At 40.7% G+C, this 12306-nt stretch overlaps 1 protein-coding gene across 2 annotated transcripts in view; it reads right to left on the bottom strand.

Moving 5' to 3' along the window:
- Nucleotides 1-3470: 3470 nt before the first annotated feature.
- The window catches only part of LOC101164536 (cryptochrome-1), a 46183-nt gene continuing 37347 nt past the window's right edge, over nt 3471-12306 (bottom strand). Inside the window, exons 13-15 of one of the 2 annotated variants that reach the window (XM_023956986.2) lie at nt 10925-11005; nt 8817-8941; nt 3471-7045 (exon numbers count right to left, since the gene is read on the bottom strand). In XM_023956986.2, the coding sequence (XP_023812754.1) occupies nt 7037-7045; nt 8817-8941; nt 10925-11005 (215 nt within the window). In that variant the 3' untranslated portion in view covers nt 3471-7036. The remainder of the gene's footprint in view (nt 7046-8816; nt 8942-10924; nt 11006-12306) is intronic. The other variant, XM_078950131.1, reaches the window with a different exon arrangement.

Genomic DNA, 12306 nt, shown 5'->3' on the forward strand with positions numbered 1-12306 from the left:
ATCATTTTGATTAAGTGACAGAAAAAGCTGTGTTGAGGAAGGAAATGAAAAAGCCTTGTGGTGGATTGATTTTTCATTTTAATTTTGAGTCAAAAAATGCAGCTTCATTTTGAAAATGAAAAATCATTTTCTGGTTTTGACTTTTGTTTTCATTTATGGTACACAATCGCTTCCATAATTTGGACAATTACTACCAGAATATTTAACCCTTGTGTTATCCTAGGTACTTTAACATTGGGAGTGGGGTCATCTATTTTACTCCATAGACTAGAGCAGGACATAGGGATCAGAGGATCTGCTCTCCAGTGGTTTAAATCCTATCTGTCCGATAGGTATCAGTTCGTTAATGTAAATGGCCATTCCTCTCAGTGCACTCGAGTCAACTATGGAGTCCCACAGGGCTCAGTCTTGGGACCGATCCTGTTTACGCTTTATATGTTACCCCTAGGAAACATAATCAGGAAACACAGCATTAATTTTCATTGTTATGCCGCCGATACGCAGTTGTATTTATCCATGAAGCCTGACCAGAATGACCAGATAGAGAAACTGAACGCCTGCATCAGTGACATGAAGACCTGGATGACAATTAATTAACTCCTCTTGAACCCAGAAAAAACTGAGGTCATTATACTTGGTCCTAAAAACCTCAGAGATACTCTGTCTGCTCAGATAGTCTCCCTGGATGGCATAAGTATAGCCCCTAATTCCACAGTTAGAAACCTTGGGGTTTTACTTGACCAGGATTTATCATTTAAGGCTCACATATCTCAGGCGTGTAGAACTGCATTTTTTCACCTGCGGAATATTGCTAAGATCAGAAATATACTTTCTAAGAGTGATGCTGAAAAACTCATCCATGCATTTGTTACGTCGAGGCTGGATTACTGTAACTCCTTGTTAGCAGCGTGTCCTAAGAGTTCCTTAAGAAGTCTCCAGCTTGTTCAGAACGCAGCAGCTAGATTGTTAGCTGGAACCAGCAGAAGAGATCACATCACTCCTGTGTTAGTTTCGCTCCATTGGCTCCCAGTTGATTCCAGAATCAAGTTCAAGATCCTCCTGTTAACCTATAAGGCCTTACATGGACTGGCCCCGTCCTATATTAAGGACCTCATAGTCCCTTACCATCCGATGAGAACACTTCGCTCGAAAAATGCAGGACTGCTTGTGGTTCCTAGAATTAGTAAAAGTACGGTTGGAGGTAGAGCGTTTAGCCACCAAGCCCCTGTCTTATGGAATAAACTCCCAGCTCATGTAAGAGAGGCCGACTCAGTTTCTACATTCAAAGCTAGACTGAAAACATTCCTCTTTGGACAGGCTTATTGTCAGACTAGTTAGTATTCAGAGATTATTTAACTTAATGTTAGTTTGTTTAAATTAAACTTAATAACTATTTCTTTTAAAAGGCTGCTAGAAGTTGAAGCTGGGGTAACTATGGTGCACTGGGGTTCTGTCCTCTTTCCTGTTTTTACTTCTACCCTTCCTCTCCTCTATTCTTGATCATAATTTATCATTTAGTTCTCCATGCCTCTGTTTGGTGCAGTGCGATTCATGTATTGTCCCTCTTTCCCTCTCCCCTCCTGGGGAGTGGGAGTGCTTCCAGACTCCAGTTGGCTCATCCGTGCTCCTGTACCTGACCGTTTACCTCGCCTTTGCTCCCGCTCCTACACCTGGCTGTGGATCCTGCCTCTGGCTCATCTCTGGCTCGTCTCTGCTCTGTGCCTGACCGTTTACCTCGTCTCTGCTCCTGCTCCTACACCTGGCTGTGGTTCCTGTCTCCGGCTCGACTCGCGCCTTTGACTGTCCCCACAACCACGGCTGGATGAAGCTCGTCTGCTGGACTTTTATATATAGAGTTGTAGATTTAGATAAGTTAATTCTTCTCTAAGAGTTCTGGTAAATCGCCTGTCCGTCCTGGGGGAGGATGCCTCCTTCATTTCCGGAATCCGTTTTTTTAAGGAGTTTTTCCTTACCGCGAAGGGGGGTCTAAGGGCAGGGATGCCAGTTTAGCTTAGTCAGTTTGTTAGTTCATTTTCGTATTTTCCTATTGTGTGTTTTACTTCGAATCCCATCGAGATGACTGTTGTTGTGATTTTGGGCTATACAAATAAAATTGAATTGAATCTAGACCCACTAGACAGTGCTCTGAACCTTTTTTCTTCAATGATTTGTGATCTTCACTGGTGTCCATGGATTACATGTAATCTTTCCACCTTTATCCACCTTTGTCATGGTAGGGAGAACACGTCAATGGAAGGGTGGGGTCATTTAAGATAGCACAAGGGTTAAACACTAACTATTCAAAGTGGTCGTTGTCAAAGTGGCCACAATAGACACATCTTCATCCTTTACATGTAATTCAAACTGTATTTTTCAACGGTAACTGCTCAAATCGTTGAATAAGCCGTCATAAATGTAAAAAATTTGAAGGTAACCTTTCCTACAGGTTTTTGAAACCTATTTTGTGATAATAGCACACTGCTCTTCCCAAAAATATACTTTTTAATAACAAGTATTAAAAACATATTATAAAATCAGCTCCTGGTAACAATTCTGCCATTTAACCCTTGTCCTATCTTAGATGACTCCACCCTTACATTGACGTGTTCTTCCTACCATGACAAAGGTGGATAAAGGTGGAAAGATTTCTGTAATCCATGGACACCAGTGAAGATCACAAATCATTGAAGACAAAAGGTTCAGAGCACTGTCTAGTGGGTCTAGATGACCCAACTCCCAACGTTAACGTGCCTAGGATAGCACAAGGGTTAAGCAACGGATAACTCCGTAATCACACTAATTTGTATTTTCCTCAACAACAGAGAACCTCCCTCCACCAGATTACAGCTCTACAGATAAAAGAACATTGCCTGGAAGTTTATCTAACAGCTTCCAGAATCAGCACTATTCTGACAGCATTTCCCACACAAAGAATAAAACTCAGTAAAATTGGGTCTCACAGTTGATTTCCTGCTTTAGTGTTCCTGTTTTTCGCTGGATATTTGATCTGCCCTGTGTGACAACTGTCTTCAAAGAAAACAGCCTCTCCAGTTTCATTTTGGAATTAAAAAAAGGAACCAAAACAAGGAGAGATAAGGGGTAAGGGTTTAAGCGTGGAAGAGGTTTGACTCAGCTGAGGTGGGTGCCTTTATGTGACTATTAAATAAGCCCCCCACCCTAAATTCTAACAAATGCTCTGTTGTGCCAACACACACACACACACACACACACACACACACACACACACACACACACACACACACACACACACACACACACACACACACACACACACACACACACACACACACACACACACACACACACACACACACACACACACACACACACACACACACACACACACACACACACACACACACACACACACACACACACACACACACACACACACACACACACACACACACACACACACACACACACACACACACGAGTGACGACAGGAGTAAAGCATTAAAAGTTTTATTTTTCTTTTGATGAAGGTGGTCAAGCACAGAAAAAGCCATTCACAACACAAGAACAGACAGCATCATAATACAGACATGACAGAGTGAGGGTCTTCACCCTCATGTCACAGAAGGGAAACAAAACAAAAAAAAAGGATTGAATTTGTCATTTTAGTGATAAAAGCTCCAAAAAAACTAGTTAGGTTGAAATTCTCTTTAGAACATACAGATTTATAATACACAAACTGTAAAACATTTGTTTCTTTTTTGAAAAATTCCTCCCGTTTATGTTCGCCCCCCACCCTCTGCATCAGCTGTGAGGCTGCAGGCGGTGCGGTCAAAGATAAATGCAGGACTGTACAGACAAATGTCGCTGAGGCTTCACCCAAACCAGAGTTTACCAGCAAAGAAGAGAACCGAGGATTCTGGTGTTTGTCGTGACAGACGGATGTGAAGCTTTGGTGGTGGGTGGATAGGAGGGAGGGTGGGGGTTAAAAGGCAGTCCAAGACTGTATCTGCTCTCGCCTGTCCAACCATCACAGTCATCTTGGTGCTATGAACAACTACAGAATAACAGCATTTCAGATTTAAAACTGATCATGTTTATTTTTCTGCTGCACTTCCTGCAGCTCTTTCATATTAAACGCCTGGAGTTCTGCTAAAGAGAACCTCCTGATTTAAAAAAAAGCTTTTTGTTAAGAGACACTGAGAACTTAAAGTTGGATGCAGTTGTTAAGGGGGGGGGGGGGCATGGACATCAGGGAGAGTATCCTACATGGGAGGGGGAGTCATACATTCTCTGGTTCATTTTCACTCAGCAAAATTAAAGATAATAGTGTAGGGTGTACATGACCTCAACATGACACCCTTTTCATCTTTCCAATGCCTTCATCTTTCATGGACATTTAGCTTCTCTGAATCTTTGACAGCTGTCTGATTCACAGATCCAGCTCCAGTCTTTGTCCAGCGGATGAATCAAAACGTTCATCTCAACTCTGAGGAATGTCGATTCTGCTGCAACGACAGAATTAGGCTCATTGAAACGCTCTTATTTTTTCAACTCAACTCATGGATCCGATTTGTTTTTTAACCCATTTGTTTTCAAGTTTTTGGTTTTTATAAGAAATCTTAGAAAAGTGTGTTTGTAACAAGTTGCCTGGGGTCCCTGGCCTTGTAGATCGCACGTACTGCCCCACACCGTGCAGTGCCATGCCGCGCCACGCTCCGTTTGGTTGTCCTAGCAGGTCGCACGTCAAGAAAAAAACAACAAAAAGTTCTTCCTCTTTTCTTTAGTTTACAGGGAGCAAATGTGGGAGAAACAGAAAGGAGAAAATGCGAATGACGAAGGAGAGAAGAAAAAAAAACAACAAAAACAAATGCAACCTGTCTGTTTTTTGTGAGTGACTCACAAACAGACGTGAATCAGGCTCGATGACTTTGTATTATCTTAGTAAAACTCCAGCTGAATGACCCACAGCTTTGAGCTTTCTGCCTATGATTGATCTAACATTTTGTCTCTAAGGTACATATTTATATTCTTGCCATAGCAACTAAACAGGGCTTTAAAAGAAGCCAATATACGTCTTATTTAAGAGTATAAATAATTACATATTAATGTTTAGAGGTAGAAGTTTTACTTCTTTCATTTGTGTTTTTCTAAGATTTTTTTGACATGAATATCAATAAATGGCTGACTTAACTTCATTTGCTGTTTTCGTTCATGTTTGTCTTTTTATTTACATTTTTTTAAGGGGGATATAAAGTATTACAAACCAAACTAACAAGCTTTAGAGCGTGGAGGAGACTCCACGGAGATCCTCTGGGGTTTTCCCTCCTTTTAATGAGCCGTGAACCTGGCACCACCACAGCTCAGTTGGTTTAGTTGTGTCCAACACAAATTTAGAAGCCGTCCAGCAAAAGTGAGGTGTGTTTCTGCAAATAGTAGTGGCGTTGAATGCACTTCAGCCTCAACACAAGGAAAAAGATAAAGAAATCAACTGGATTCATGAAAGTGATTGAAATAAATCAATTAACAAACACAATAAATAAAACATAACACAAAAAGGGAAAAAAGTTAACTAAAAAATAAAGGATCTGCTAGCAGTTCTGAACTGTTTTTCCTCATTTTTTAATCCTACATCTTTGTTTCTGTCTGCGTTTATTACACTTACAAGCATTTTATTCTGAAAGTCACTTTAATGGTAGAAGACTGCACTTCACTTTTAAACCGTGCTGTCTAATTATTATCAAATAAAATAGTTGTTTTCAGCTTACCGTTGTTTATTTGTCATCTTTTTTTGCAGATCCAAAATCAACGGTCAGCAGGAAAGATAAACACTAAACTCTGAGCGGTTGATGATGGACGTCATGGACAGAAGGAAACAAAAACAGGCCAAACACAAACTCCTATGTCGTTCTGAGAAAGGCAGAGATCCTTTTACAGCCTGAGTGAGCGGTGGCGGTTTGTTCAGCTAAACCCTGGTTACACGCCGTAAATGTGACCAAGAATGGAAGCTGATTTAGTTATGGAGCCTTCCAGTTGAAGAGAGTTTTTCTGTTGTGCAAATCGGGCCCTGCAATAGACTGATGACCCGTTCAGGGAGAACCCTTCCTTTGCCCAACAGTCTAAACTTGTGCTGAGTGGGTATCACTGCCCTGCATCCATTTACCAGTTCTGATTCATTTCCACATAATATCTTCTTTTCTTATTCATATGTCGTTATAAAACATGTCAAACATGTGGTGTCAATTAAGCTACAGAGAAATCCTAAAGAAAAACAGATTATATTGATAAAAAAAAAGTTGGAATTGATTTTATTATAGTTTTTTTTAACCCAACCGGATTGAAAACGACATCACACACTAACGGATCGAAGAAACTGATCTGTCAAGTTCATTCACAACAACCCGCATGGCGATAGAAATGTGCAGTTTGTTCATGGAAACGACGACAGGCTGTTTGTCAGGCGTTCCAGGTGCTTCTCTCAGCTCAGCGAATTCATTTTCCTAAACAGAAACAAAAACGGCCGTTTTGGACCGATTCTCCTGTAATACAAGTTTGGGTTCTCAGAAATGTGAAAAATCTAGAAACCCTGATTTAGTTGTTGTGGTTTATTGCTTCAAAGAGCTGGATGTTTGCAGCAGATAAAGCAAAAACATTCTTCTACTTACATTTATAGCTGCTCTTTAGTGTCCATATAGTTTATACTGGCTGGTGGCAGCAGTTTTAAGACAAAAATGATGCTTTTTTCATTTTATAATAGCCTTTGTAACAAATCTATTTTCTTTTAATGTTATGACGCACATACGTGTGCCTCTAAAAACTACCTTTTGAATTTTTTTTTCAAATATAGACCTGTTAGAGACTGTGTTATAAAAGCCAAAATTCGCATTTTCCCCTTTTTGTTTAAAGCTCAGAGGAGCCTGCAGTGGTCAGAGTTCTGCCGGGTTTGAGGGCCAGTCGGTCGTGTCTGGAGCTGCCGCCAACGTTCGGGGCACGAGGGGGCGACTTTGGGCTTTCCTTTTTGTGGCCAGATGTAGAATCGAATGTGGAGTCCACCTCACAGTTAGGTAGTCTGCAAGACACGCAAAACAGACAGAGGTTTCAAGAGCTGGACCAAAAGGCTGCATCAACATTCAAGTATAATGTTCAGACAAAAAAACATGAAGCAAAACATAATGTAGTGTAACTAATCAAACGGTCATTTTTGGTATTTGTAGTAAAATGTTTCCAAAATGCTGGTGTGGAAATGGTTTTCAACCAGAGGCCTTATAAGGGCCACTCTTGTCCAGCTGCCTCTGTCCTCCATCCAATGTCAACAACCAAGGATCAACACCTTCTCCATCTGCTTCAACAAAAGCTCCTGGGGGCAGTTTGGATCGCCGGGTAACCATTTGGTAGCTTCCCACACAAACAGGTCATTGTCTTAATACTAAATAAATAAAAAAATAACTATTTAGGCGATTGAATATCTCCTCCAAAAACGCAGACCTTTTCCCTTCTGTAACATATTTTGTGACGGCGCATCTCAGAATGGTGAGCACCTTATCTATGGATTCTGGTTGTGTCAAAACCATTTTGAGAGGCACACGGCGCTCTGTATAAATGTCAGTCTGCTTTTTATATGAGTTGTAAACAAGGTTGGGTGTTATTGTGAATACACTGATGTGTAGCAGTGTTGGATTGTGTGTTTTTTTTTTTTTTACATGTTGCTAACATGGTTGGGAGATGGCGTAGTCACGGTAACGTTTGTTTTAGCGGTTACCAGTCGATTCCGTTGTGTTACTAACAAGGTTAGGGGTTACAGGTATTGTGAAAAGGCTAATGCGCCTCATAGTTCAGTGGACCTTCTTTGTGAGAAAAGCTCAAAAATGGAGCATTAACTGACGGTGCGCCTCATAATAGTCCTATAGTGTGAAAAATGCAGATGCAGGAGCGTTTTTCTAATTAAGTGGATATATATGCAAAACGAAATTTCTACTTAAACATTCATTACGTAATCACCATTCTATGGTAGATGATGAAAGAGAATTTAATTCGGAAGTTTTTACTTTTCACTCTATTCCACTTAGAAAAATGACCGTGTAAAGACAGTGGAAGGCATAAAAAGCAGATAACAAATCCATAAATTTCCTTTCCATTTGAATATATCTTTTCAAAATGTAGAGGAATTGTTGATTTGTTTTCTTGTGTATTTCTTCTTTAATGTTTATCTCCATGCTCGGAGGCTGAGGTATCACTGTTATTTGTTCACACCCCCTGGTCAGGGGCGGCTTGCTTTTTGCAGAGGCGTCTCAGACAGCTGTCAGTGAACAGCGCTGTGGTTTCAGCTGAGTGACCCTCGTGGTTCCCAGCGCTGAGCAGAAGCCTCGTTTTGCATGTGCTTTGTGTGCTCGTCTCTGTAAACAGCTGCAGTTGACCTTTCCATCCGCGCTGTAAACTCTGTGATGATGTTTTGGGAGGGGAGTGCTGCTCATTGGACAGACGACAACGGCTTTGGCCGCTGACCTTTCCTCTGGTTTCATGATGACTCACCCATCGGGGATTCAATGCGTCGCAGTCTGCATTCGGAAAAGTCGTGCATGAATTTCATTGTTTCTAGAATCTAGCCGGGTGTCGCATCCTGAAGGAGATGATTAATTTGAAGCATAGAAGATCATACAGTCCAGTCAGGCTGACAGAAGATTTCTCTGTCAGTTAATCCACACATACTTCAGCTGAATCTTTATCCAAATACATGTTTTTAGTAGACAAAATATGTTGAAATGCTTGTTTATACCTGTGTGTGTGTAATGAGCTGTAAAAGAAAGCCCTTGAACTTTAAAGTCTGATAAGGTGAAGCTGACCTCTGCACTCTGCCTCTGCATCTTATGCACAGAGCAGGACGACGGGTCTTCTTCTCCCGATCCTTCACATTCCGACTCGCGCTCCCGCTTTCCTGTGATTCCCCCCCTGGTGTGCAGGAATGCTCCTACAGGTTTAGATGGCAATAAAAACATCCATCATAAAAGCTTCACAGTAAAAGCAAATAACAAAAAAAAAAAAAAAAAACGTTCAAGTTCTGGGTAAGGATGTCCTGCTCCAATCACGTGGTGAATGACTCGAGTTTGGATGTTGTCTGTCGATCAGTATCGGACATTTGATTTGTTTTTATCATGACCAGTGCCTTATATTTAAATCTTACTGTTAAGGATAAATACTCCAGTAGAAATGTACATATCATGAACAGATCACAACACGGGACTAGTTCCAGCAGGAAGCTAACAAAAAGAGTTCAGTCAAGTTAGAGCAGTGCTTCTCAAATAGTGGGGCGCGCCCCCAGGGGGGGGCACGAAGCGATGCCAGGGGGGGCGCGCGGTGGTGGCGGTTTTAGGCACAGGTTTGTCCGGTGCGCAAATTTAACGTGGGGGCAGCGGTGACAGCGGCTCAGTGCTTGGAAAATAATCTGGTCCACTATTCGGTTCCTATTGTCTGTTCTGTCTGTCCGCGGCTGCGCGAGTGAGAACGAAAGGGGAGGGGTGGTGTGGGCCCTGTCTGCCAGGGGAATCGGGGCACGCGGACCACTGCTACCGCTGCCTGTTGCCCAAGATCACCGCTGCCCTTAGATTCCTAAGCTCATGCTAACAATGTCATTCTTTATGAACTATTGTAGACATTTTGATGACGTGTCTTTATTTTCCATCCATGTTTTCTTTGTCTGCCTGTGGTTTAGTTAGTGTCAGACAGACATAAAGACCGCAGGTAATGCAGGAAAACAGCTGCACTTTTATGAGATCAGAAATAAACAATCCGTCATTTAGAAAAAAAAAATCAGCACGTTTTTACCTATTTCTTCAGACTAAAAACGTTAAATATATTGGTGCTGCTGTGTTAATGTTTCAGATCAATTTAGATTTAATATTATTTATTGATTGAATTATTTTTTTCAGCATCAAATGGTTCAGTTGGTCAAAATGTTTCTAGTTTAAATAAGGAATGACAGATTTTTTTTATTTCAGGTACTTTCAGCTTCTTTTCTGTTTTAGACTAGAACAGGGTTTCTGTGGCTAAATAAAGTTAATATTTGTTGAAAGTGGATTTATTTTGCTTTTTTCTTTTGTTAGTGTTAAAAGATACAATTTTAGGTATACAAATTTTATAGATACTGACCTGATGTATTGTCACCGCGCGAGTGTGTCTGTGTGTGTGTGTGTGGGGGGGGGGGGGGGGGGGGTTATGGGGGGGGGGGGGGTCAGGGGGGGCGCGAAACATTTTCTTTTCCTAGGGGGGGCCTGGCAAAAAATAATTGAGAAGCACTGAGTTAGAGAGATGTTCCCAGATTCAGACTTCCTGGGTCAAAAACTCTTTTAAAAATGTTTTAATCTGACAACAGGTGTCTCTATTGTGTTGTCTTAATGCAAACAATGACCTACAAAGGCATTACAACAGGAAAAAGATCAGGTTTTTCTAGTCATGAATGATCATAATCACAATCTTTATAACAAAGTCATTAATCATTTTTAAGAATTTTAAATGAATATATGAATCACATTTGGCTAAAATATTCAATAGTTCTGAAAAAAAGCAAGTCACTAAACTTTCTCACATGACTAATTATCATCTAGATAACTAGTTAATAGTTAAGAAATGTTTTCTAGTTGATAGATGCACTATTTTTTCTTTAGGGTTAATGATAAAAGAATGTTAATGAAATAAAAAAAAAACAGTTTTTTTTTAAACAAGTTCATTTTTTAAACGTGTTACACAAGTATCGCTTTGGGATTCGGTTTTGGCAGATACTCAAGATCAAATGACTCAGAATCGGATCGGGTCCAAAAAAGCCTGATTGGGAAATCCTTTGTTCCGGGTTACTTCCACTAATATAAAAATATCCACCAGCTTAGCTGTAACAGTGCTGCCCCCTAGAGGTGACGGAGTAAACGTATGTTACACTGCATTCAGGTTCTCTCCTCACCCGGGAGCTGAGGCACAGCAAACTCATGGTAGAGTCGGCTGCTGGTGATGGTCTGGCTGGTGTCTGGCACTGAGTGGTATCCTGCAGCACACACGTGATGCACATCATCAACATCATCAACATCATCATCATCATGGTAATAAGAAAAACTTCAACTGTAAACCTTTATGAGGTAAATGTTTTTATTTCAGCAGAAAATGTAACCTGGAATCAAAGTGTTTCCATAAACGTGTGAGATAATCGCATGAACAGCTCTGGTAGAGGATAAATTCAGGGAAAATAGACTCGCTTTAAGGCTTTGAACTTCTTTTGAATCAGTGCTGGAAAAAAAATATATGAAAGGAAGTGAAGGCAGCTGATAAAAGTGTGAGACAAAAACCAAACTTAGGAGCTGATTATAGGAGCAAAAAATCTGCATCAGGTAAAGAGGTTTTTGTTTGAAAACCCATTTTATGTTAGACACAACTGTGCAGGTGGCGTCATTTCATGTTCCCCACCAGTTAAAAACGGCGAGTGGCCCAGATCTCAACATAACCCACAGCATGTGAACAGAGCTTATTGATTTACAACATCACTTTTGGTTAAAATGACTTATGAAGATAAACTGAAATGTAGATTAAGATAAACTTATTATTAGTACTTGATGGAGTAACGTCTATTTACCTTAAAAATAGTTCATTTTGACAATGTGGGAGGGGCAGAGTCACTGATGGTAGCATTACTCGATTCATTCATGACGTTTGTACCTCCTGCCTCAGCAGAGCCAAATACATGATCAAAGCCTGTCCACCAGTGACTCTAATCTGTTTGACCTGTTGACCTCTGGGAGACACTATAGCTGCCTTCAGACAGAAACAGATTGCTTCTCTCCGAGGACAATAGGCTAGGGACAAGCACAGGGAGACCCCGACCCGGGCCCCCTTATGGCTATATGCTATTTTTTTGGGCTTAGTTTACCTTTTTAGTAAAATAATGTAATTTTTTTCTTTGCAATATACATTTTTACTTATTACTGTTTTCAAAATACTGTGGGCATAGCTGTATTGTGTTAAGCATTGAAGACGAAATGTACCGCAACTCATGAAATGTACATATTTCCGAAGATTTAAGCTAAAGCTTGCAAACGTGTAAGCCTCCACTTGGATATCGTCAAGTTTTTTGTTTTAATTTAATTTTACACTGGTTTGGTGATGACTCTAATCTCTGGTTTCATGTGGACGGTGACAATAAACATTGACAATAACATAGGGGATTCAACTTTGTACCTTTTACTGTGCATGAAGTGCATGAAGTTTTAAGGGCATTGGATCACAGAAAACCTCCTGGGCCAGACTTAATGGAGCCTCACTTTTTTAAACTGGCAGCAGATTTTATTGCAGAAC

The sequence above is a fragment of the Oryzias latipes genome, chromosome 7, assembly GCF_053564925.1.
Source record: "Oryzias latipes strain Hd-rR chromosome 7, Olatipes_Hd-rR_3.1".
NCBI lineage: Eukaryota > Metazoa > Chordata > Actinopteri > Beloniformes > Adrianichthyidae > Oryzias > Oryzias latipes.